This window comes from Egretta garzetta, unplaced genomic scaffold, assembly GCF_000687185.1.
Source record: "Egretta garzetta isolate BGI_Z169 unplaced genomic scaffold, ASM68718v1 scaffold557, whole genome shotgun sequence".
Lineage (NCBI taxonomy): Eukaryota > Metazoa > Chordata > Aves > Pelecaniformes > Ardeidae > Egretta > Egretta garzetta.
This window is the reverse complement of record NW_009260264.1, coordinates 896,412-922,183: the sequence shown is the minus strand read 5'-3', so window position 1 is coordinate 922,183 and position 25,772 is coordinate 896,412. Positions and strand designations below refer to the sequence as shown.

The window sequence follows — 25,772 nt, the reverse complement described above, 5'->3', positions numbered from 1 at the left end:
AGGTAATTAATTCCATAATCTTTATTTCAGTCTGGAATAAGAGGGGAAGAGCTCTCCAAGAGGAAAAATAGTTGACCTTACAAAGGAGCAAGCATTGTTGATGTAGTGCTAAAACTTTTTTTAGTATTTTCTTGTACTAATAATAGGATATGCATTCCCCTTTGGCAGGAAGATGTTACAAAAAGGCTAAACAAAATCCAGTGAACATAAGTAGCTTCCTATTAATCATTTGTACCTGGAAAGCAGAGCTTGCTTTCTTCACCCAAAGACGAGGGAGTTTAACTGTGTGCTTAGGCACATCACAGCTTAGTTGAAGTCCATGTACTCGCTGAAAAGAAACAAAATACATCCTTCAGCTGTAATGCACATGAAGTGAGTTAGCTGTATGTAAGCCTCAATCCCCTTTATGAGATTATGACTAGAAAAAGGGCCAGAGTAGAAGAGGAAAACTATAACGACATTAACCTCGAACAACTGCAATAGATTGCTTCTCTTTAGGGACTTTCTTATTAGCTATTTGAAATTGTTTTACAAATACTGTACTCAATACAAATTAAAAAAAAAAAGGTTATGTTTTAGAAGAGAAGGTTATTGTTTGTTGGAAACAAAGCACATTCCTGTTTAAATCCTGACTTAGTAGTTGAACTTTAGGCAAGCCAGCTGGTCTATAATTCTCTTTTAAAACTGGGAATGAAGGGGAGATGAAAGCTCACTATCCAGGTTTTTATAAATCCTTATCAAAATGAAGATTTGGGGCTTATTTGATTACCTTTTGAGAGGAGAATGAGAGCATAGGGCATGCTGTGCAACCACAGGTAATGGGAGGGAAGGGCTCAGGCTGGTAAGAAGGGTGCAAGCTCTGGGGCAGGAGTTGCAATGGGAGCATGCTGGACCGGGCCAAGGGGGAAGTATGAAGGGGCAGCTAGCTCGGGAACCGCGCTGGCCTCTCTGACAGCAGCGCTGATTTGGGAGTGGCAGCTTCTTCCTCATGACTAGTTCTACCAGTGAAAAAGCTGCTGGTAATTTGTCCCACTTGCCCAACTCATCTTTTGGCCTCACACACAGGAGCTCCGTTTGAGAGTGCCAAAAAAAAGGGATCTAACTCCTGATACCAGCACTGCAGTAGTTCCACACCTTGGAAATCCTAAGCCACTTTCACCTACGGACTTAGCTTTTCAAAGGTGTACTGTTCTCCCAAGCGTGTGCTTCATTTGAGGAATCGCCTCTAAAATAGGTGGATTTATAAATTCCTGAAGTGCCGTAAGTACACCTATGACGTATTATGAAGAATCATTACAGCTTTCACAGCAGGATGTTGTTATGCCTTCAAATATATTAATTTTTTTTGAAAGACTGGACATGGGAACAAAGGGATCTATTCCATGCTCTATGCTTTAGTATCGGATTTTTTTTTCCCTTTTTTTTTTTTAAATAAGTCTCTCAAGAAAATCATGTTCTGAAGAAATAAATGAGACGGTTTTCGAGGCCAGTTTAAAACCTAGAAGGCTTGAGAGGGCTTCTGGGGACATGCTGGGGCATCTGGTCAACATTTTAGCAGATAATCTGATAAAGGAAAAGATTATTAGTTTCTTGATGACAAAGTTCTAGAAGAGCTAGAGAAATATGTCACTACTGGGAGGCTGAGTAACAAGCTTCATTGTCACAGGGAAAAACACTAACTGCATCACACAGGTGGTTTTAAATTACTCTGACATTCTCAGTACAGAAATCTGGGGGTCATTTTGCATAGTTTTGCATAGTTGCAAGTCTTAAGATCAGTGGTCTATGACAACCAAAAGGCAACTAGGACAGTAACAATTCCTAGGAAAAAAACTGGGGGGAAAATAAATTATACTACAGAGCAATTCTGTCGCACATCCTCATCTTGAATATTGGGGAGCCTCCAATCCATCTCAAAAAGCATACAACAGAGCTGAGAGACAGAAAAGGGGCCGGGGGCAGGAGGGTGGGGGGGAAGATCAGAGGTACAAAATGGTTTCTTCACAAGAGATTAAGTAACTCAGTTTCCAGGTCAAAAACAATTCCATATGAGGAATATGGTATCCGTAACAGTGTGAAAGATGAATGGGGAACGAGTAATGGCTGGTTTCCATAAAATGACAACCAGTTGGCACTCTGTGAAATCAGATTTAAAACAAACAGAAAAGCAGCGCTTCTTTATACAGCATGATTCCATCATGGATCTTCTTGCCACAGGATATGCTGGAAACAAATAAAAGTGCCAAAAGGCACCATCCCCACAGAGACTTGGTGGCTGTAAAACTTCTGGATTTGCATGATCCAAATGCAACCTTTGTCTCAGGAAGCTCCTCAACTCTGATCAGAAAGGGACAGGAGAGCATAGCGGTGACGGATCTCCTTCTAGCAGGATCATTAGCTAACGTGGGAGACAGGGTGACCGTTGTGGTGATTCTAATGTTCTTACAGCTGTTGAAAAACCAAGTTAAGAAATAAGACTCAGGTAGCCAATACTTAGGAGCGGAAACTGAAACATCTTAAAGTGCTGAGAGCACAAGCTTTGAGATTCCTGAGAAAGCACACCTTTAAGTCATTTTCATTACAATGTAGTACTTTTGTCTGCTGATGAAGGGTAAATAAAATACTAGAGCAGGAACGGAGGTTTTTCCCATTGTCTTTGACATACGGATTGGTCAAGAGCAATGGCACTTCCAAAGCAGATGCTAGAACCTTGGATTAAAAACCCCACTCACCTGAAATTTAAGTGTTAATTCTCACGTAAGCATTTGGCAGCACTGCTGTGCTGGTTAGGCACATTGGCAAGCTCAGGTATTTCAGAGAAAGAAACAGCTCTAAAGCTTCCTCCCAGGGGCATATTTCAAACCCAGCCTTCGCTTGCTCCAGCTGTAGGCTGAGGCCTGCGATGACTGAACCGGACGTGCCCAAGGTTACTTCCTGCGGTATCACTGCATGGGTAATACTTCAAACTACAAATCTGAAAACTTACCCAGTGGCAAATGCTTGCTATTTCATCACTCCCATTCTCCTGATTAGCTCCAGGGATCCAGCAGATCGCAATAATCTCAGGAGCTGCCTCCGGCCGATGATCAGAGCAAGCCTGCCCTTGCCTAATTAGGGGTTTTGCACCACGCTGCTGAGCAGTCGGCAGCTCTGGCGGGCAGGCGCTGGTCAGACGGCTGCTCTGCGGCCCAGCCTTCCCCCTTCTGCACTCTGCTCTGCTCCTGCCTGCACAGCGAGAACTTCAGTGGGCTGAAGGGGCTCCTTCTTGTTCGCCTGTTGCTCCTGCAGCACGGCGCGCAACTTGTGTCGGCGGTGCAGCCTTCAAAGGCGGTTGACAGCTGCGCGTTATCTGGCACGCACAGGGTAAGAGAGGAAAAGTGAATGCAGCCTTTCAGAAAATCTAAGGGGACCCGAAAAAACACGCTTAGCTCTTCAATGCAAGCACATGGCCATATACTGCAGGAAACTGTACTGGCAGAAATGTTTTCTACTTTTAGGTTATTTAGAAGATGACTTAAGACATTGCTAATAATCCATCATCGATGCGGAGGCGTCAGCTACTGCAACCACATTCACCCTTTCCTCTGTCAGTTACACTGTTTTAAAATGCTGGTTATCCTAAGATAGTCAAGCTAGCAATTATATTTAAACTACAGAATTAAGCCAAGGAAAATTATTTATTTTGGCATTAGATTTATAGAGAATCTAATTTTAGGTTCATTAAAAAAACCCACATCTAATGCACTATAAATGTGTTTCCACTGTGGATTAGAGAGAGTAGAAAAGAATGTGCAGCATTCCACATAAGGAATGAACTGAAAATTTTTAGTTTAGAAGCCATTTGTGCCAAGATTGCATATCCTGAAAATAGAGTCCCACATCATCACTGAGCAACTGGAAAAACACCACCACAAAGGTTAGACGCTATGGATTTTTTAATCCCAAATAATTTACTTTGTGCTTCGGCAAAGGAAATCTATCAAACTCTTTGTTTCTCTTCCATCTTAAGATTTTTTTTTTTGTGTTTCAAGGATAAGTGAAACTTGGATTCAATTGAGCATCCCCTGTATCAGGTGATTGGGCAGTGTCTTTATCATACATCCTTTTTTGTTTACTGCAGCATCACATTGTGACAGTAGCTCAAAGAAGACTCTTTAGTTTAGACTTGCTTTTTAGTTTTGCAAAGCTATGCTTCTGCTAAACAGAAGGCATTATGACCGCATGCTGAAACGATGTATTACTGTGTATTGTCATGTATCTTGAAATCTCAAGAATTTTTGAATTGCTCAATCAAAAAAAAAAAATTAACGGTAAACAAGCAGTATTAAACCAGCCATATAGAAGTAGCATAGTAACTCCTATTCATTAGCATTACAGAGAGCAAACGGAAAGAAATGCTTTAAATTGTGGCTGTTAACGTTTGGATTCTTTACGAACGATAATGTTTTCATTTATCTGGGATCAATACATCCAAATTACGTCCCCAAGAGACTGTCATCTACTCTCCAGCAGCGCTCTCAGTAACTGTTGGATCCAAGAATCTGTTTCAGTTTTCGCCACATAACCTGAACAGTTACGCATTTCTGGTTTTGCTGTATTGCTTTACTTCAGTTAAATAAAAATGCGAGCTGTTTTGTTTGCCTCATTATTTGGAAAGAGTAATTCGCTTGATTGTCTTACGAACTGGAAATCTGTGCCTTGGCCAAGGCCATTGCTGTGTTAAGACCCTTTGGTTCAGGGTTCTAATGCAGCTACTCAGAGGTGTCTCGAAACTTTTGTCTGGTGCTGGCGCTTTATGTCCAGTTCTTACATGAGCAAAGAAGATACTTGAAGTATAACCTTGAGGCATATCCATGTCCAAACCCGCGTTGGCTTAGCTGAACTAGTGCAAACCCGTATGAACAGACCCGAGGTGAGAGCCTGAAATAGTTAACGAGATGCAAATCGTCCCGTTTACTGCCTCGACATTAAAATCCAAACATGGTTTGTTGATTTCTACAACCAACCTAATGGGTGACCAAACTGCAAAGAAGTGAAGGGATATTTACTGTGCTATTGTCTCACTTAAGAGATTACAGAGATAATTGTGCCAGTTGCAAGTCAGAAAGACGGGGTTGCAAGCAGAGCCTTACTACGAGAGGTTTGATGTGCGTCTGACAGGCGAGGAACTGCGCCGGACGCCAGCCCTGCAGTGTGCTCAAGCTGAACAAGTTCCTCACCCCAGGCTACCACCTGAAAAGTCCAGCATGGGGAAAACAAACGAGTCTCTGAGCTTCCAACAAGTGGTGGACAAGTCGGGATTGCATCTTGAATCTCAAGGAGGCAAGAAATTTGGGGGTTTGGTTTGGAATAGTACATATGATTTCCCCAGGCTTCCGCAAATCTTCCGTTAAGCTAATCAAATTACTTTTTGTTTGCACTTTTCTCTTTAAACGTAGATGCCTTCCTAACAGCTTTAGTGGGAGCAAACCCCTGGAAAGGTCAGATTGCGTACTGACTTTGGACTCTGCTAATCTGGGGAAAGACAAAACCACGCAGGACCAGGATTTTTGGTAGAGCTTTACCAGCTGTTGAAGGGCTGAGGAGCATTTTCACAACCCTCTCTCTTGTGTTCATGCATGATAGTAACAACTGCCTTGAGGGCAGTGCTACCAGCTGCTTTAAACTGGCCACACAACTGCTTATTTTATTTAAGAGTTTTAAGAAATTGTGAGAGTGGTTACTTTAAAGCTTTTTTAGAAGTGTTCACGGTGAAGCATTCAGACTCATTTCCTGCTGTTTGATTTAAGGTATAAGCTAATTTCTTTAATGTAGTTAAAATTCATTTAATGGAATAAAAGAAAATTTACTTAGCTTTACAATAAATATTGAGTTAATTTGCCTTTATTAACAAACGTATAGGTGTGATGGCCCATAGGACAACTTCAAGTCTTTTTTAATGCCACTCTCTTTGTGGTTAGGCCAGACTGTAAACCCACCCAACTGGAGATACAAGTGGTAAGGCAAAATGAAATTCTTACTGTGGTTTTTGAAGAGTAGTGAGGGACCTATACTCCAGGAAAGCAGTTGGCCTGGTTAATGAATTAAGAAAAATATGGTGGTGTATTAGCTGGAAATAAATGTAAACATAACGTGAGAGGGTCTGTCATGCATTTCCTCTTTCTTCACATATTCACCATTCTTACCAGTTCTTTGTATCGAGACACTGTTTTCAGTGACAATAACCCCGCCGTCAGCTCTTAAGACATTCGGATGCCGTTAAAACTCCCCAGAAGTCATGCAAGCGCAGTACGAGCAAGCTGCTCGTGGGTAGCTGTCATGAAACCACGAGGCTGGAAAAAACCCGCTCTGAAAGGTGGCGGTACTCATGGAAGATGAGGGGGGAAAGGGAAGGACGAAGATCGAATTCCCGCAGCTATTTTAGCGAATTGTGGGGTCAACACAGACGTTGCTACAGCAAAATGAACGTGACAACGTGACCCAGCTTAGACAAAAGTTTTCGGTACCCTATCAGATTAACAGCTGTGATTGCGAACTCTCCTGTATTTAATACTTATTAAGGAAGTGATGGAAAGCCAAAGAATTTTAAACTGTTTGATGGTAAACCCAGCTGGTTCCCAAGTAGAAAAAAAAGCATGGCCTTAATGGCCATACCTTATGGAGGTATTAACTGTATTAACTAGATGCAACAGAATGAAAACATGGTATTCAGTTTAGAAATCTTACATATACACAACGTTATCTTAAGCAGAGACGCTAAACTTTAAAACAACATTAATTATGTATGATATAGGCCTTTTATTTTCCCCTCTAAGTAAGGAAAAAAAGAAATCTAATACAGTTGGTATAAAATGCTGTGTTTGCCCACCTAAAATATTAATTTGAGGCAAGACGCTTGGAGGGAAGTCTCATTTTCAGATCACAGGCTTCTGATAATCATATTAACTGCTAATTACCAGTTACCAGCACACAAAACGAGTGTTCTCCACAGTTTGCGAGAGCCGGGTCTGAAATAGGCATTGCCTTTTTGGCACTTAAATGGCATCGGGTTTAACTACTCTGCCCTCTGTGTCTGTTCTGTACTAGCGGGTCCCCAGCTGGTATTCTGTCAGGAACAAATAACAGGTAACCAGAAGCACAGAATAAGAGCAGATCGGTACAGTGGTACGTACACAACCCTTGGTACTGCCAGTGCGGACGCGGGCGTGGAGCGCAGCAAGCGCCCCGAGACTGAGAACTGGAGAACGGCCAGAAAGAGGAGCGTAAGGCCTGCAACCCAGCCTGGGGCCCCAGGGTGTTATTGAATTTTTGATTACACCTAAGTCCAGTTTACTGGCACAACAGCAGTGACTCTCGCAGTGAACATCAAGAAATAGAGGGAGTCTTGCTTTTCGGTGGAGCGTCCACACCGCAGAGGTATTTGCATTAGCTTGTATAGTCGGCTCCCGAGACAATCATTCCCTTACACAAATAAACAACTTGCAGTATAAGCATGCAGTAAGATGCCTGAGGAAAAAAGAAAAGTTACTATATCCTTATATTCTTTTACTTAAGAAAATCCAGTATTATCTCCATTTGCTCCCCCCCCCAAAAAAGACATTGTTATTGGCAGGCTTATTGTTCAATAGCTTGTGTCTTCTCAGTGTTGCTATTTCCTCAAATGCCATAACCCTGCTCCTGCATTTTCTCACCTGGAGACTTCCCATTCATCCAGCATTTTCGTTCATTCAAAAGAAAAAAGCATTTCTTCTTTTTACAGGTGGAAAGCCACCACCCTAGCAATCTCCTCAAATCTCTCAGTCATCCAAGTCTTCTGCCTCCTGTTGCTTGCAGCTAAGAAACTTTCTGAATATTTTCATGACAAATCTCATCAGCTTTGCAACAGCGCACTGGAAGACACAGCAATGTAATTCTGGCAGACTTTGTGTATTTTCAGAGTTCTCTCATCATGGCCACCAGAAGCATTCTCTGCAAGTTAAATTTTTGATACAACTTCAAGATTATCTGATTAGCACAATCCTTTTTTTAGAAGATCAGCTTTTCTGAAAGGAATGTTCCTGTTTCGATTATTACATGTTCTATTTGGCTCTTTAAGCATTCCCATCTTCCCCCCTTTTTTCCTCCTCATTTCAGCCAATTGCTCTGAACTCCCCCCAAATAATCTAGTCTGCTAAACCAATAAGGTCTTTGAGAAGTTCCATCATGGTAGGCAAAGTTATTTTTCATCTCCAACACGGATGCCAGGAAAGCTTTTACACTAAACTTCATCGTGGTTTTTGCTCACCTATAGGCACAACCCCCAAATAAACACAATGCTGTGCCATGAAACAGCACAGCTGAGAAGGTGAGGTCCCCTAACAGAGGGCAACACTTCGACTGAGAGAGCGCAGGCGATGCAAACATTAGGAAATACTCTACAGTAGTTTTGCCAACGTGGCTCTTTTCTTATAGCTAGTAATAACACAAAATTCCACTGATCTGGATCTTTTCTCTGTAAAGATGTTTTTTTGGTCATGACTTGCACAAACTGAGCAATAAGGCTAAATACACAAACCCTAGTGCTAACAGTCAAGATTCTGTTCAAACTTTTACCAAAGCTTGTCAGGTTTCACCTTCTGTGCTTAAATAGAGCTATTTTAAATATCTGCAGTTTCATTCAATCATTTTCTTCCAAAATGACTGGCCTGAGAGACCCAGCGTGGGCAAGTCAGACTATTGGTCTAAAGCCACAGTTAAGTATGCCGACTTACGTCTTTGGCTTGGTTCCTCAGCCCTTTTTTTCCTGAATAGTTCCCAGTATTATTCCAAACATTACTAACCAAGCGTGACAACAATTTGAGGTTCCTAGCATACCCCTTCTCAGACAAAACACAGTGAGCTGTTAGTTCTGCAGGTAACTTTTAATGCAGGTCTTGAAAATTTCAGAAGATTCTGGTATTTTTCCCTTCCCAGTACACGTGATTGCATTTATTTACATAGATTTTTTTACCTTTTGCTATACATTTGCATTTGTTATTGCCAGTTACCCCTTTCATTCTTCAACAACAGCACAAATGGTTCATAGTCATGACGCCTCACAACAGCCTCGCTTGCCATTTATGCAAAATTAAAAAAAATTAAGCCTAAATACTTTCCCCCCCCCATCTTCTGGCAAGTGAGGATTTTCTCCTCGTTTATTAAAAGCTGTGCCTGGCAGAACACACCAAAGGTGCCGATACGCGTGACTAATCTAGATGAAGTTCAAGTTAGCTGACGGGATAATTTTCTTCAGTTCTTCATTCAGCTCTTACTCATCCCAGGTATCTCCATATTTATTTACTTTAACTACAGAAAAGAAGAAAAAGTAGTCACATATGACTTAATTTTTAACTGCAGAAGTTTATCTTACACAATGCCGAAACGGATGATGAAACGCATTATCATTTAAAGTGGGGAGCGCGTCAGTCACAGCACAACAGGAATCTAACAAAGCTACTTTTGAATAAATGGAGAGAAGAGTCTGTTAATCATTATTCTTTAATGAACTAATACTCAGTCAAGAGGCCTACTGTGCTAATTCTTGCTCTAGAGAATTTGTAATTACTTTGAAACAAATGTAACATGGATGAAACAAAGACAATTGGAGGAAACAGGCAAGGAATGTTACGATAAATGATGTGGCTACATAATCTTAGTTACGTGCACAATTGGATGGATTCAGGACAGTTAAAAACATGTTCAAAGACAAACAAACAAAAAATCAGTAATCCCTAGTAGGAAACTACTCAGCCATTACTATTTGGCAGCTTCCTTGAGTATAGGAGTGACTCAGAGTTAAAAAACAAAAACAAACCAGGGTACTGGTCTTAATGGATTTATTCCGAAGTACATCATGCGTAACCGAACAACGCCCAGAAAGTGAAAAGACACTCTCTTGGAAGTGAGCTGCAAAGCAGCCTGTAACTGACTGCCACCACCGGCAGGGTAAAGGATGGACCTACACGATCCCGCAGGGATGCTGACGCTAGTCAGGCACCCCTTTATAAATCGACTTGCGGGTTAATTCCTAAGCCCACTGTTTACTAATACCCATCTGCCATAGCACCAATGGAACAGAGCAGAACGTGCGGTCCTTGTTGCGGTGAGACGTCAGCAAACTTAGCCTAAGGTGCTGACAAGTCTCTTTTAAGCTGCCCGATACTGCGGTGAGGCACAATGAGCAGCTCTCTCAGAGTACAATTAGATTTCCGTTTCTATTCCCCACGGCAGCTGAGCAGGCTGCGCTCGTTCCCTGAAAAATGGTCTGGTCCAGATCACTCTGCAGATGCCCGTATTTGTACGGCTCCAATGAACGGAGAGGGCACCAGCAGGTGGAAGTTAGGGACTGCTTAAAACTGGTTTAAAAATGGTTTGGTTTTCCTTATGTCCTTGCAACAGAGGGCAGAAACCACTGTCTCCTATTTTCCTATGACAGAGAGGTAAGAGGATGAACAAAGGGGTGATGACTTGGGACGTACAAACAGGCATACAACATGTAACACGTCCAGTGGGACACAAGAAGCTACATCAGATCTTAGCCTGCTTCATCATTAGAATCCCCGAGCTGTAGATTTAAACCTGCTTCCACTTGTAAAACACCTTTGAACTTAAAAAGTTTATTTGCAAATCCCATGTACTGCTCAGCGTAGTTCTGTTCTCAAAGCCCCAGTATAACCATCAAATGGAACACAAAAACCTAACGGACAGAATTCAATATTCAATCAACATTTTATAGAGGTCTTTTATAGACCTCAAGTAACTAAAAATAAAATAACGAGTGCATATTCTCATTTCACAGCCACAACATTTGCCATGGAATAAGGCAAGGTTTGCAGAACGTTGCTTAAGATTTCTGCGTATGGTTTTCAAGGGACATTTCTAGGCTTTCTGTTTGTGGAGAAATACCTTGAAAAATAAATGTTCTGTCAATCAGTGAAGTGTCAGCTGACGGAATTTGGAAGCGATCTGAAGCTACAGATCCAATCGTGGTTTACTGTCCCATTTGGCACAGTCACATGGTAAGAGGAAATGTCTTTCATCCTTGAAATACCGGATTTAAATCATTACCCGATAGTTGTCGATCATTTTTATTTCAAGACCGTGTAGATCTGTCCAAAGACAGATGATCTGGAGAAACGAATTCACACACATAGACTGACACTCTCAAGCAACTCTGTTCCAAAGCTCACTATGACCGCTTCAGAACTGTTTGCATTAATGTACTTCTCTATACTTATTACCACCTGTTCTGCCGGACAGGAGACATCAGCTATTCCTACAAATCTCATTGCAGTGTGACTGACAAGACCGGACACTGCAGACGCACCCAAGCGACTCAAGCTGACTAGTCCAGCAACGTGTTAAATGGTAAAAACATTCCTCTTGCTAATACCATTTTCACACAGGTCCCACTAAATAAAGTTCTAGAGCAAGCAATTATGAATTGCTTCTGTGCCTCCTTTTCGAAAAACTGAGTCAAAAAAGTTGACTGAATGGCATCTTATTCTTCAGGACATTGCATTCTTACTTTGCTGTGTGAAGTTTTGTTTTTCACTGTGAAAACAAGTCTCAAGCTTGCTGCCAAATACTGTTTCCTTCCTTTGAGTTTTAACGTAGAAAATGAACCTCTATAAACAATGCCTCTATAGAAATCCTTCAATTCCACGTGAAACAATTCATTAAAATAAATACCCCCCCCTTCAAAACCATCAACCGTGTGCTCTATTTTGAGAGAACAATGCTATCTAAAACATACACCCCCTTCCATAGCTAAAACTCTTCAGTATAGCTCTGAGCTCAGAGAATTCTTTGTTGAAAGAGATTGCTCAAGATATTTAATAAATTAAAAGTTACGAGATTTTCAGCCTGGCACCAAGCAGTATGGCCGGAGAAGAGGAGATACCATTTGCTACTGGAAGATAAGTATTTTTGAAAAAAGAATTAATGTGAAATACGAAACTACAGACCATATCACACACGAGACACCTGCAGATACTGTAAACATAAATGGCTTAAATGGTAAGCAGAATTGAGCCAGTTTTAACATGATTGCCAATATCTGAATGTACTACCCATTTCTGTAAATCAGTACATTACCTTCCTTAACTGGTTTTTCCTGTGAAAACTTGCTTGGAGTTCCTGCCTTTGGTGGTAGCATTACCTCATATGTCTCTCTGTGTTTATTCCTTAATTCCTCATATGTGATGCCTTTTTTTTTACGACTTTCTTCTGGAATTGGAGCAGGATCTGAAAACAAAACAAACACCAAAATACTAGAAATGGCATCACACACCAGCGCTTGGCTACAACCTGTTCTAGAACGCCAGTTAATGGCAGCTCAGTCCCAAATGAAAAGGAGCACGACAGCTGCAATTCTAAACACAACTGAGAATGTATGGGGTCCTTAATTCCTTTTACCCTTTTCATTTTGTCAAACTGCTTTGGAAGATTGGCAGTTAACTCCTTTTCTTCATTTTACCCAATGGGAATCCTAACAACCATGTGTTGTTGATGGATTATATAGTTCTGGTCACTTTACATAAAAATTTACGATAATCATACATTTCATACGATTCCTGAAGCAAAATCTAAGTGATGCTCGAGGGTTTGCATTCAGGCTTCAAATTCTGCTTTCAGAGACCTAGGACTACATCCATCATACGTCACCTGATAAACATTTCATACATTTAGAACGCAGAATCTTGGTTCTGTAATTAAGGTTATACCAAGTATCAGTATTAGTGATGAGGTGTAATTACAATTTCCTTGACACATTTACATCTAATACTTCTATATAAATAAACGAGAGTTGCATGAAAGGGCCTTTTTGTGAAATAAAACCTTTCCATAAAGGAGATAAAAAAGCCAAACTAATTCAAAGTACAAAACTCTGCATTTGACAGGAACCACCTCTTTTGTGTACCAGAGAGACCCAAATTCAGAACTGTGTGTTTCCCCTGTAATAGCTGAGGACAGAGTTCATGCTGGAAGGAGGGGAACAGCTGCACAGAACAGTACTCAAAAACCCTCCGTGAGAAAATCAGCTGTTGCTGGACAGAACACAATATGCATTCAGCTCGCAGAAGATTTAAGTGTTTGTCACATTATAAAAAACAGCTTAATGCCACTGAATTATAGTAGTATACAGTTACAGCACCACCGCTGGAGAAAATGAAATAATCTCAGAAAGGCTAGGAGACAATAGGTAGAGACTATGGTTTATTTAGTGCGGTGAAAGGATGGCATATTCACCTAAAAAAAAAAGGTTTAGTTTCACAACAGATTAGACCTTTAAGTTAATTTACGATCTTTAACTGCAATTAGAGCTACAAAACATGAAAAAAAACCCCTGAATTTAGTTTACAGTTCGAATACAAAATAATACATATGTTTACCTTCTGTGTAAAAACAGTTCTACGAACTTCAAGCTGTTTCGTTCAAAACCACTACATTGCACCATGTACATTTGCATGGGATGAAAATACAGGGTTTAGTAAGAGCAGTATCTAAGAGAAAGGCAAGAGTCATTGTACTACAAACTTAATATTAAGACAAAACACACCTTGAGCAGTGTAATCAGTAATTCCTGTAGGTGAAGATTCATTCAGGGAAGCACTGAATGGAACAGGTTCATAACTTGAGAGGGCTCTATCTGTTGAACTATAATCATCTGAATAGCTAGAAGAAAGTGGAAATTCAGCTCTTGGAGAAGAAGATTCAGTAAATGACTGAGGAGGCATGTCTGAAAATTCAGATTTCCGACTGGAACGGCTGGAAAAGAATACAATTAAATATTAAATACAGAAATACTGACGTTAAAGTGGAACTATAAGAGTAACAATTCAAGAAAATACTATTTATTTTAAATGCTTTCATTTCCAACATGAATTATTGTCTTAAAAAAAGTTTGGGGTCTGGGTTTGTTTTGGTTTTTTTTTTTTCTTTACGTTGCAACGATCTATATAGTCCATTCCCCAACACTCTCCCTTCCTCCCAGAAACCTCTCATACATGAATATCGCCAGAACAGAAGACAAAAGAGACAAAGTATTTTGTGCTTTACAAGACAAAAATGACAATCCCTTCCCCCAGGGAGTCTCCAGACAGAAAAAACACATCAGACACAAATAGTACAGGGTGTGCCCATGTAACTAGTGGTAGCATGAACTATAGTTAATTTTAAAGGCCTTTTAGGAAGAATTTGCAATTTAAAATCCTTCATCATTAGAAGCTACTGTAGTTGATCAGTAGGGAACAGCAGAAGAAAAGGAGAACAAAGAGGTATCTTGGGGAAATTAAATGATGAAGGTTTACTGAGTTGCTGAATTCAGCAGAAACATTAACGAATTTTCTCTTAAGACAGAAAGGTAAGATCATAGAAAAAGTATTCTGGAAGCTGATGCCTGATATTCTAAAGCATTCGCTACATACTTGGAATGACCCTGCAAGCCACTATACAATATGTCTCTTTATCAAGAATGCCACCGCTTGGTGCCACTAGAATGTCTCTAGAGTATTTATGCATTTTTTACTTTAAATTTCTGCTTAGCTGTACTCTTAGTTTCATATGAAAAACATTTGCAATTAGTCTTTGTTTAATTCTCACAATAAACCTACAGAGCTAAGCCATTTTATTGCCTCAATTATATTTTTAAAGTATATGCAAACACAGCTTTAAAGAACTATTGAATCTTTTAGCTCCCTACCTATTTTTAACTGCAAATCGGAATTACCAAAATACATTAATCAGTAGATGTATAATGACCACGAAAATGTAATGATTTCTGTTGCTGGCTTAGAAGAGTAGCATGTATGGACAATAATGCAATTTGAATGAATTTAAATTAATCATTCAACTGAGGGGAAAAAAAAAAAAAAAAAGAATTTATCACTTAGGAAATAAAATTTTACAGACAGAAAAGAAGGGGCCATGAAAGGTTGAAGGGACTTACTGGTGCAGCAGATGATGGCATTTATACAAGTTCTCACCTACAGTAAACAGAGCTAATGATCATGACAATTTCTAACTGGAGGGGCGTGAAGGGACAAGTCCAGCTCTGATTCAGCTGAGTTTATACAGTAAATGTGCAAAGTGGTAGTTACTAACATTATGTTTGATGCCATAAAATCTGCAAACATTTCAGAATAAAGGTAAACCTTAAAGATAAAACTGTCATAAATCTGAATTTATAAAGTAATTAAGAATTTAATCAAGCGTTTTATAAACATTTAACAAATCTTAGCACATACATAGCAAGACAACTCACTATCCAAACACTATTCTCCCAGGTTTGAATCAAGGGCTTAAGTGAGATGTTCCAAAAGTAGTTTGCAATTAAAAACCACTTGAGGTAGAAAACATTTTGGAACAAAACAGGAAATAGTTTTAAGAACCTGATGAGTTTCTCACATGTACAGCATAATGCTGTTACAGATGTAAAGGATTTAAACAAACAGCAGTAAGTTTGACCACCATGCTTCTTCCTGCACTGATATTGTTTACTGAGCTTTTTCCTTTGATAAACACTGAAATCATTTCCACCCTCTTCCTACTTCAATCAAACTAAACTATGGGAAAAAAATTCCAGAACGTAACACTATTTTATTTCAGTTAACTTAGTTTACTTCTAAGTAACTTCTGCTGTCACACTACTGTAAGAAAGTTCCACGGGAAAACAACATCTTAATTTCCAAGGAATACATTTTGCTAAGTAAAATGTTTCTTTTTCTACTCCTCGAAGTGATCAGTTGTGTATAGAGCTCAAAATGTGTGTTTTATAGCTGGCCAACCGATACAGATACAGCTTCCTGAAAGTGGTAGATTTGAGGTAAGAGATAAAAGAGGGAAGGTGCAGCTCTGAAGGTCTTTGAAAGCTGCAAATGTAGCCTTGACTTGTTAGTGTTTAAAATGTCCTATTCAAGAATAAGTTTTAAATTTAAGAGAGAATTAAAATCTTACTTATGTGAACTATGTCTCTGAGCTTGGCGTAGAACATCTCCTATTGGGGAATCCTTCAGTTTCTTAAATTTCTCGCTACAGATTGGCAAGTAGGATATCTTTCCAGCCAGGTATCCACACATTCCAGCAACTTTTTTAAAAGAAAGAAAGATGGCTTTATACACTGTATCAAAACATTCAACATAGTTTTAAAATAATAATTTCAAATGAATTATACAGTATCTGGAATAAAAGAAAAGAAACGGTTTAGATCTAAATGAAAAACATGCAGTAATCATATCTCTGCTTCTTTTACAGACAAAGGGTACTAAAACCAAATGCAACAGCTGAACAGAGACACAGAGCAATGATTTAGGCATGGCATGAGCATTAGATGATTTCAGCTAGCATTTGGTGAATGGAAGGTGACAAAAAAAGGAAAATAATTGCAATCAGTTTTTCCCAAGATCCAGAAATAACAACTAACTATCAAAGATGATAAAACAGTCAGGAATAAACAAAGGTAGTAAATTATGCCAATTTAATCCATCAGAACAGTTCGATCTTGAAAGGGCTTTCACTAGTACGAAGAGAAGTCTAAATAAATTTAGGACTAGGCTCAGTATCTTCTGAAGAGAATTCTATGATATGGTGGCCGGAGGGCAAACAACTGAATTAGCTGAACCCTCGCAATCTCTAGGCAAATGCTTTCAATTTACTGCATGAGATATTTTCATCTGCTAGACAGGACATGAGAATAAACGATCATGATAGTTCTTTCTGGGCTTAAAACTGATGATTTCCATCAACTGGCTCCTTCAAGGCTTATGAGTGGGTCAAAATGAGTATGAAGCAGCACAAAGGATTCAATGGCATGAATAGAAATTATGTTGTTGACTTTGTAGGAGAAAAGGACTAGATCCTTCTTTCACATGTAACGAGTATTTTCTAAACAAAGAATAAAGACTCTGAGTCATCTTTAAGTCAGGAAAGAGTTAATTACCAGTAACATTAATCCTCCAAGGACCTCACACTGTAGATTACATCGCCTGGGAATCAATATAAAAGGGAATTTTACCCTACCCTTCTGTACTGGTACTGAAATTGTGATTCCTGTTTTAATGTCTGTATTTTCAAAAGGAGGCTAAATATCCTTTTCCAAGGGAAAAGGACAGCCACAACTATGAGTGAAGTTTACAAATGAGAAATGTTAAGGGTTTAGCTGTTTAGCAGGTCAAAAAAACTGGAAGATATCTCAAATACTATGAATATGTGCAGAGGGGAAAAAATACAAGCCCTAAAAGGAGAAACAGCCCAACAAGAATTCAAAGTAAATATTTAGCAAAATAAAGCTAAGCAGCAAAGGTGATTAAACTTTGTCATAAATTACAAAGAGAACGTCTCCTTTTCTTGAGGCCTTCCGGTCCAGAAAAGTGGAAGCATCTCTCTGGAAGATGTTTCACCCCAAGCAATTATTGGCTAAAATATTTGGTTTCTCTTATTACACAACTAACAGCCAGATGATCCACATTTTTGAAGTTAGCATAGTATATTAGATATTGCTGCTCTCTGCTTCTTCTGTATTCACTTGTGACAAGACCTTAGAGAAGCTGATCAGAGGCAGATAAAAGAGGCCAGGTCCCACTGCAGGCTAACATGAATTAGGACATATGGATCTTACCCTTCTCTGCCAAAGAGGGGTAGAGGACCAATAGCTCTATGCTATGTTGATGGATGTCAATGCAACGTATCAGTCGTGACCAACTAGAAGTTCCACTGAATTGTCAGAGTGCCTAGAAGACTACTGAGAAAAGCTGCAAGTAATTCCTATTGGCAGAAGAATATCCTGGAATCTGAAAATTCCCATCTAGAAAATGAAACACCTCTCAACTTCCAGATAAAACCAAGAGGGGCAAACAGGGAAAAATGCAAGATGGAGACTTGAAAAAACCTGGCTCGACTATCATAGAATCATAGAATGTTTTGGGTTGGAAGGGACCCCTTGGTCATGTAGCCCAACCCCCCTGCAGTGAGCAGGGACGTCTTTAACTGGATCAGGTTGCTCAGAGCCCCATCCAACCTGGCCTTGAATGCTTCCAGGGATGGGGCCTCCACTACCTCTCTGGGCAACCCGTTCCAGTGTTTTACCACCCTCATTGTAAAGAATTTCTTCCTTATATCTAGTCTAAACCTACCCTGGTTTAGTTTAAAGCCATTCCCCCTTGTCCTGTCACAGCTGGCCCTACTAAAAAGATTTTCCCCATCTTTCCTATAGGCCCCCTTTAGGTATTGAAAGGCCATAATCAGGTCTCCCCACAGCCTTCTTTTTTCCAGACTGTTAGTTAAAGACCAATTATTACAATCACGCATAGATACCCTTCAGAAAAAGAATCTAACAACCACAAGTGACACACGCCATTATCAAAGACAGACTATTGTAATCAATAAATGCAGAAGCAGTATGCTCAGATCAGTGACACCAGAAAAGCAAGAACTGTCTTAAGCTGTCTTACAGCTGTTTAACATCATCAGCTAGCTACGAGCTAGCAGCAGTGCCTAGAATTGCATATGCTCTTCTGTCAGAACTCACAGAGGAAAAAAACCCAAACCAAAACACAGCTGCACCGCTTCCTTTAATCAGATTTCACTGCAGGAGGAATGTGCAGTTAAATTATGAGACATAATTTGGACAATAAATTATGTCTCTGGCAATAGTTTTCAGGAAGATCCTGTAGACAGTAGGGGCATCTGACCTAAACAATATGAGGATGAAACAAAAACTGCTTAACTCAGGCCTTTTACACTCCAAGTATGTCCCAGAAAAATCCCCGTATTTAAAATACACATCAATCACATGAAGTTACCTACTGAAAAATAACCGAAACACGCACTTCATGGAAAATTCTTTTAGTATAAAATGAAAGTCCATATGCCTACCAGTGTACACTGAAAAGCCAGAAGTATTTTGGCTTATAACCTTAACATCAAGAATAGTTGGTCTGGTCCAGCTGCTCCTTATTTTTTTCCCTTTATTTCAAAACTTTGTTCTGTTAAATAGGAGGAATGTAGCCCTTAACTAGAAATGTGTAAGAGGTATCAGGGAAATAGTAATTCTGTTATTTAGTAGAAATGTTTGTGTTATAACATTGTCCGGCCTTCAAAGAAAGCAAGTAGAATTTAGCATAAACAAATGGCAGCCCTAGTCTCTCACATTCATTTATCTGCTTAAACAACACTTCCTTCACCACAAATCATGGGGTTTACCCTCTTCCTACTGAAGTAAACTGTAAGAGTAATTGGCTATATCTGGGCAGATTGGCAAGATGGCAACTTCCTGTTTTACTGTCATGTATTACATTGAAAAGGTTAATTTATTAATATTTTTGATTATACTTAATCCAAAATCATTCATATGAAATTGCTGTTTTCCTACAATTGTACATACATAATGTCCAGGAAAAAAAAGGCACTAAAATAACCTGAATGGGACAAGTGAGACGCATGAATAAAGACCTTCAAATTCGGAAGGGAGGGGTGGATGTACTCTGGCAAAGTAATTTAAAGTAAACTTGTATGATATCTATTTACAATGTTTATCTTTAATTCTTACATTAGACTAGTCAAGCATATTTTGAAATATGTCCAAAACGTGCTGCACAAATTCAAAGATGGTGAATAAATTAAATGCTCTACCTCTTGACATTGAATTGGTTCTTGCAGTATGAGATGTTGTAGTTAAGAAACATGGCTAAAAAGTTGCTGACTGATAGAATTAACTGCACCAAGGTGATGCTTATTCATTGGATACACCAGGTCACTTACTCCTATCTTTAGGCACAGTTGTACCAATGCAAGAATTGATTCTATGATCCTGTAGGTGCCAGATTCTCCACCTGGGACAGGGTAATCCTGGTTATACATACAAACTGGGGGACAAGAGGCTGGAGAGCAGCCTTGTGGAAAGAGATCTGAGGGTTTGGGTTGATGGCAAGTTGAGTATGAGCCAACAGTGTGCCCTGGCAGCCAAGAGTGCCAGCCATGTCCTGGGGTGCATCAAGCACAGCATCACTAGCCAGTTGAGGGAGGCGATTGTCGCACTCTACACTGCACTGGTGTGACCCTACCTCATGTACTGGTGCGCAGGTTTAGGTGCCTCAGTATAAGGACATCAAACTATTAACAGTGTGTCCAGAGTAGGACAACCAAGACGGCGGAAGGTCTCGAAGGCAAAACTCTCAAGGGCAAGAGGAGCAGCTGAGGTCACTTGGCTTGTTCAGCTTGGAGAAGAGAAGGCTGAGGGGTGACCTCATCACAGTCTACAACTTCCTCAAGGCAGGCAGCAGAGGGGTAGTGCTGATCTCCTCTCTCTGGTGACCAGCAGTAGGACGTAAGGAAACGGAATGAAGCTGTGTCAGGGGAAGTTCAGACCGGACATTAGGAAAAGGTTTTTCACTGATTGGTGGTCGGTCACTGGAACAGGCTCCCTGGGGAAGTGGTCACAGCACCAACCCTCTCAGAGTTCAAGGAGCATCTGGACGATGGTTTTAGTCATATGGCTTAGTTTTAGGTAGTCCTGTGAGGAGCAGAGAGTTGGACTTGATGATCCTTATGGGTCCTTTCCAACTTGAGATACTCTGATTCTAGAATTCTATAGAGTGGAGTCACAGTGAATCAGCCAGCTAGGCTCATGGGAATTACATCTGTGTAACAGACTCCAGAACCTACGACACGAATACAAGCTGAATTTGTATGGAGCTTTTACTTACACGCAACTTTCGTAAAAGAGCCAAATCTTGAGGTATCTCTCAGAACACCTGAAAATGAGGATCAAAGTAATTAGCAATAAGTTATTAAGAACTAAGCTGAAAAACATCAACTGTAGTTACATTTCCAGGTTAGTTTGTAGTTATGTTTGTAGGTAGCAGGTTACTCTTTTACACTTACATTGAAGAAAATTCAAGAAAACCTAACATCTGAATTCCCCATGAATTTATAAAGATCTAAGAATTACCTCTTTAATCGTATCACACTGAGTATTACTACACACTATTGAATACATTGTTTCGTAATTATTGAGATACTGCATTTATCAAACAACATGAAATGAACACGGATTTTATTTTAATTTAAAGTTTTGCTCCTTCTTTAGTTTTAGGAACTGCAAGTCATGTAGCTGAAGAGTCTGAACTTCTTTTAATTACAAGTAGATTACACATTGTATTATTGCAGTAACTTTATTAACAGCAGAAATACATTTCATCTGAGCGAACCCAAATTAACCCAAAGTATGTTTACACTTTACCTTTTCTAATTAAGAAACTAGTAGCAAGCATGCTCACTGCAGCCAAAGGAAAAGCTGTGAAGAAAAAGAAAAGCTGCTTAAAATATTATTTTAAATGTTTTCAACCACATTTAACAAAATATGCAATAAAATGAGAGTTGCTAGACCTTACTAAACTAATTTGTGTAAGAGTTATATAAGACACAAAAATATATGATATATACATAATTAACAAACTGTATATAAATTATGAAACATTCTCAGTTCCAGTTTTTAAGACCTACTACAAATTATGCAGTACCACTTAATGAGTCATCCCATCTTCATTAGACTTCATGCTTCCTAAAATACAAAAGCCAATGCCAGACAGGATAAAGCTCTAAGGACAAGACTCCAGGTCTAGCTACGACTGCTACAGCATCTGGATGCAGCATGTTAAACCAGAGAAGCATACACAGAAGGCAAGTTACATAGAGGCCAGTGCCACTAAAAATTTTTGATGACCAAATTCTTGATTTCGTTTTAACATAGGAATTTTGGAAAAAGTCTAACTCTTTTATAGAGACATAAATGAAATTGATTAAAATTAGATAACCCATTTTATTCACCAGCAAATTAAAGAACAGGGCAGCTTCTTCTGTAGCTTATGGATCAAACTCTACAGCTCAGGCGTAGGGTGAGGAACGCAGAGAAGACAACAAACATGGAACAGCATCACTGCCTGCCTAAATCAGCTTAACAGTTCATGTCGACTTTTATCATATTGAAAGAGTTTGGGTGGCAGGAAGCATTTGAAGATGGCAAGAAACAAAAGGAATGCTTATTTCAAGCAATTATAATGATGGTATTGGGAAAATTAACTTTGAAACTATTTGTAAAGACCACTACACCTACACAAGATACAGTGACACGGAAATAACAAACACAACAGAAGACTAAAGTTAATTACATTAAAGATTTAGATGCGTCATAATGAAACTACATTTTAAGCAAGTCTAAAAATGTAGATGTTACAAAAGGGCTCAAGGACTTTACCTAGGGGAGAAATTTTTGCAACAGTACTAGATGTTTACAGTGTTTTGGTGCACACAATCTGCTAATTAAGTCCATATTTGAGGATAATTTTTTTTTTTTTAGAATTTAGACAGCGCAGTACTAAAATATACTTTGCAAACTAACAGTTTATTCCTTTACAAATTCTGACAGGTCTAAAATAGGTTAGGAGTCTAACCAGCATTTTAGGGTAAATATGACTGGATGTCACTTTTTAGAAAATGTTCTTAAGAAGTTTTTAAGAAAAAGTGGCTCCTTGGTTCACGAGCAAGATTACAGTAACACTTCAAAACAGAGAATAAAATCTTCCAATCTGTTAAAGATTAAAACTCCGATGCTTTTAGATGTTCTAGATATAGAATGGCAGTGCAGATTTGAAGCTAAATTGTAAGAGAAAAAAAAAAACCCACAAGGGCGGGGGGGGAATCCAAAAGAACTCATTACAGAGGACTTCAGTCTAACCTTTAGAGGTTTGAAATTGTTTATAGGCCCAACACAAATATTCCAGACATCAAAGACAGGTTATGCACTTTAGTGGAAACAGCTGCTAGTATTTGAGTAAATAAATGACCTAAAACAGTAACTAGAAATTAAAAGAGTATTATGTACATGAAAATTGGGTTCATGTGTAAAAATTATTATGAATAATTATTCAAGTGTAGAAAAAGCCAAAAGCAGCTTAATAAATCAGAAAATAGCGATGCTTTTCACTGCTATGGGCAAAAAGTACTTTCTCAGCTTCAGGAACAGAATAAATCCTAGGGAAAATAACGGAACGCTGATATATCAGCAGCACATAATTAAGGATGGGAATGTAATGTACCCTTGTCAAAATGGTTTTATGGAGAAAAAGTCCTATCGATCTGGTTTGATTTTGTTAGTGAGAGTAAAAGTGCAAAGGATAAAATTTGTAGATTGTCATGTGAATTATTACAGTATTGGAATTTATATTATATGATAATGTTATTAAAAGTTACTAATACCAGTAAAGCATATATTAAACTGAATTACGAAATGACTAGCAAGCATTTCTGAAATAGAAGCTGTCAATAGAAACCAGTGCAAAACAGAGAGGGTTTGTAAGAACTGGTAAAAATTGGCTACAGCTTGAAATTTGAATAAACAAACCCCAAATACACCAATTTATAGTAGTATCTGTGAGTAACAAGAACTAATACACAGAAAGAAGTGAGGATGTCAGGGCAGCCCCACAGGCAGCCCATACCTCTTGCAAAGGGGCATTCAAGTAATGTGCATTTAATACAGTGAATACACCAATCTGCAGAACGATGAAACAAAGGCAGGAGACCTATAAAACAGCGATGGGCCTTTGGCTCTGCCAGTGAGATAACAGCACAGTACACAACTGCTGAAAAAAATCTCTCAATTACTGTTGCAGCTTCCTAAAGTGAAATTACTGAAGAAACTAATTTGGGGCTTCTCAACAATACCTTCATGTTGTGTCTTCAGTCCCTGCGTAAGGATGAACAGGGCAGTAAGTTACGTTGCCAATCAAGACCTTGCAGCAGAACACATCAAGAAGAACAAATAGTTCCCTCCCCTCTTGTCTTCCAGGAGAGAGCTGATCAATAAGCCATAGCCAATCATCACCTTACTACTAATGAACCTGACTCTTTTCACTTATAAAAATATAAGGAAAATAGCTAGATTTTAGCTAACCAGCTGAAGGTTTCCACATATCTGAATAAAAAGTAGAAGAGGAAAATGCCAAAGCAATGGAGAAATGTAAGGCAGAACTTTGAATCATTAATTCAAAATCACAATGCCTTAGAAGTTGCCCATGAAAGTACTGGCTGCCAGGAGAAATCAGAGTCCCAGTGTGCTAAATTTAGCAAATCAGCTGCTAAATTCCTCATCCGTCCTGGTTTCTGCTAAGCCACCTATCAGCATCAGGAGTAATCTATTAGTGTGTGATAAAACAGTGGGTAACAATCACATCAGAAGGCTTGGTCAAACCTCTTGACCAGGTGTATAAAAACAGGCATGTCTTGAACCTTTGGATTACAGAAACAATGTTAAGAAGTAATGCCATCAATTCTCAATGTTTGTGGAAAAAACCCACCAACATAACCTTGATATTTCAAATAAAGATGAGACACAAAGTATTCTGTGAAAACAATGCAAGTTTATTATTCCTGTGTACTAGCTATAGTACAGAAATCATTACTGACTGCACAGTCATGCTTGAGAATCTTAGCTTTTATTTACAGGGAAAAGAGCCCAAACATCTGGCCATGCAGACACGAAACTTTCTCCAAAAACTGAGCTGAGTGACTACAAGCCTCCGGAAAGACAGAAAGCAGTGTTTCCAAGCTAAACTATTTTATTCTTGCATTCTAAAAATTAATAAAATGAAAACAAAAACGTAGAAATAACAAAAAAAGATTATTCAGATACATAAATAAATGAGACTCCATTACTATTTTCAGACTTTTAATAAGCATATTAATTTAAAATATGAAGGGATCTGGTTATAAAGCATAAACCTTACAAAGTTTGTTGCATCTTTTACAAAATTCTTGTCCTGCAAACTCTTAATAAAAGCAAATCCTAAACTGACCAACATTTACTGGGATGCAATTTCAGACCATGTGTTAGTGAACTGCCTTCCTTCCTTAATGCCTCAGATAACAACAAAAACTAAGGCGGAAGAATAGCAAACCAAGTTTACTAGCAAACTGAACTTACCTCTGTACCGGGCGCTCTCTTCAGCACATTCCTTGAGGAGTCGTCTTTCCTCCTCTGTCGGCACATAAGGCTTAGGTGCTTCCCTCTTTCATTAGGGAAACAAATTAGAAAAGAATGACCAAAAGAAACGTTTGTGGGGGATTTTTAAGTTAAAAACTTTGGCTAACTTTCACACCTCATAGCACCTGTTCTTTCACACAGCTATACTTGAGGAACTTTTCTCTATAAATGTCACGTGAAATATATCATTAAAAAAATCCAATGCTTCTACAAAACACGAGAGCAGAAAATATTTTGTGCATGCTTAAATCCCAACTCAGTCCACTCCTGTTTCGTCAGAAAAGACTGCTTTGGTCCTTGCAACCAGCATTCCAAGCTGATGAATTCTGACAGCTCCTTAAATCCCTTTTTTTAAAAAAAAGTATTTGTCAGGGTTTTAATTACACAATGCGTGTCGTACGTTTACATGCATATATTTAGTGAAGGTTGGCCAGCTGTTTTGCCGGCAGGTGAGAAGTTTCTCCCAGAGATGCGTGACCCCCCCGCCCTCCCGCCGTGAACGGCGTGCACGCAGGCCCCGCCAGGCCGCCGACCGGGAGAAGGGCAGATGGGAGAAGGTCGCCGGTACCGGGAAGAACACCTCCTACCGGGACACTCCCCACGAAAGGCCGCCCGAAAGGCCTCAAGGGCACCGTCCCCGCGCCCCCGCGGGAGCTCACGGCTGGGGCGGGCAAGGGTTGACAGGAATCCCCCCATCCCCGGCCCGCCGAGGGCG

The 25,772-nt window shown here is 39.4% G+C and overlaps 1 protein-coding gene across 3 annotated transcripts; it reads right to left on the bottom strand.

Moving 5' to 3' along the window:
- Positions 1-6,872: 6,872 nt before the first annotated feature.
- Positions 6,873-25,766, bottom strand: OCIAD1 (OCIA domain containing 1). Of its 3 annotated transcripts, XR_004842454.1 has the most exons (8): positions 24,998-25,766; positions 21,257-21,310; positions 20,721-20,768; positions 15,976-16,105; positions 13,580-13,788; positions 12,115-12,264; positions 7,692-7,968; positions 6,873-7,506 (listed from the first exon to the last, which is right to left on the bottom strand). XR_004842454.1 is itself a non-coding variant. In XM_035897692.1 (7 exons), the coding sequence occupies exons 4-7, from the start codon at positions 16,095-16,097 to the stop codon at positions 7,871-7,873; spliced, it is 579 nt and encodes a 192-aa protein (XP_035753585.1). In that variant the 5' UTR covers positions 16,098-16,105; positions 20,079-20,527; positions 20,721-20,768; positions 21,257-21,299; the 3' UTR covers positions 7,626-7,870. The 3 variants fall into 3 exon arrangements, 2 of the variants coding, with proteins under 2 accessions (XP_035753585.1, XP_035753584.1); XM_035897692.1 differs by lacking the exons at positions 6,873-7,506; positions 24,998-25,766 and adding an exon at positions 20,079-20,527 and having other exon boundaries at positions 7,626-7,968; positions 21,257-21,299; XM_035897691.1 differs by lacking the exons at positions 6,873-7,506; positions 7,692-7,968 and adding an exon at positions 7,998-9,324.
- Positions 25,767-25,772: the final 6 nt, after the last annotated feature.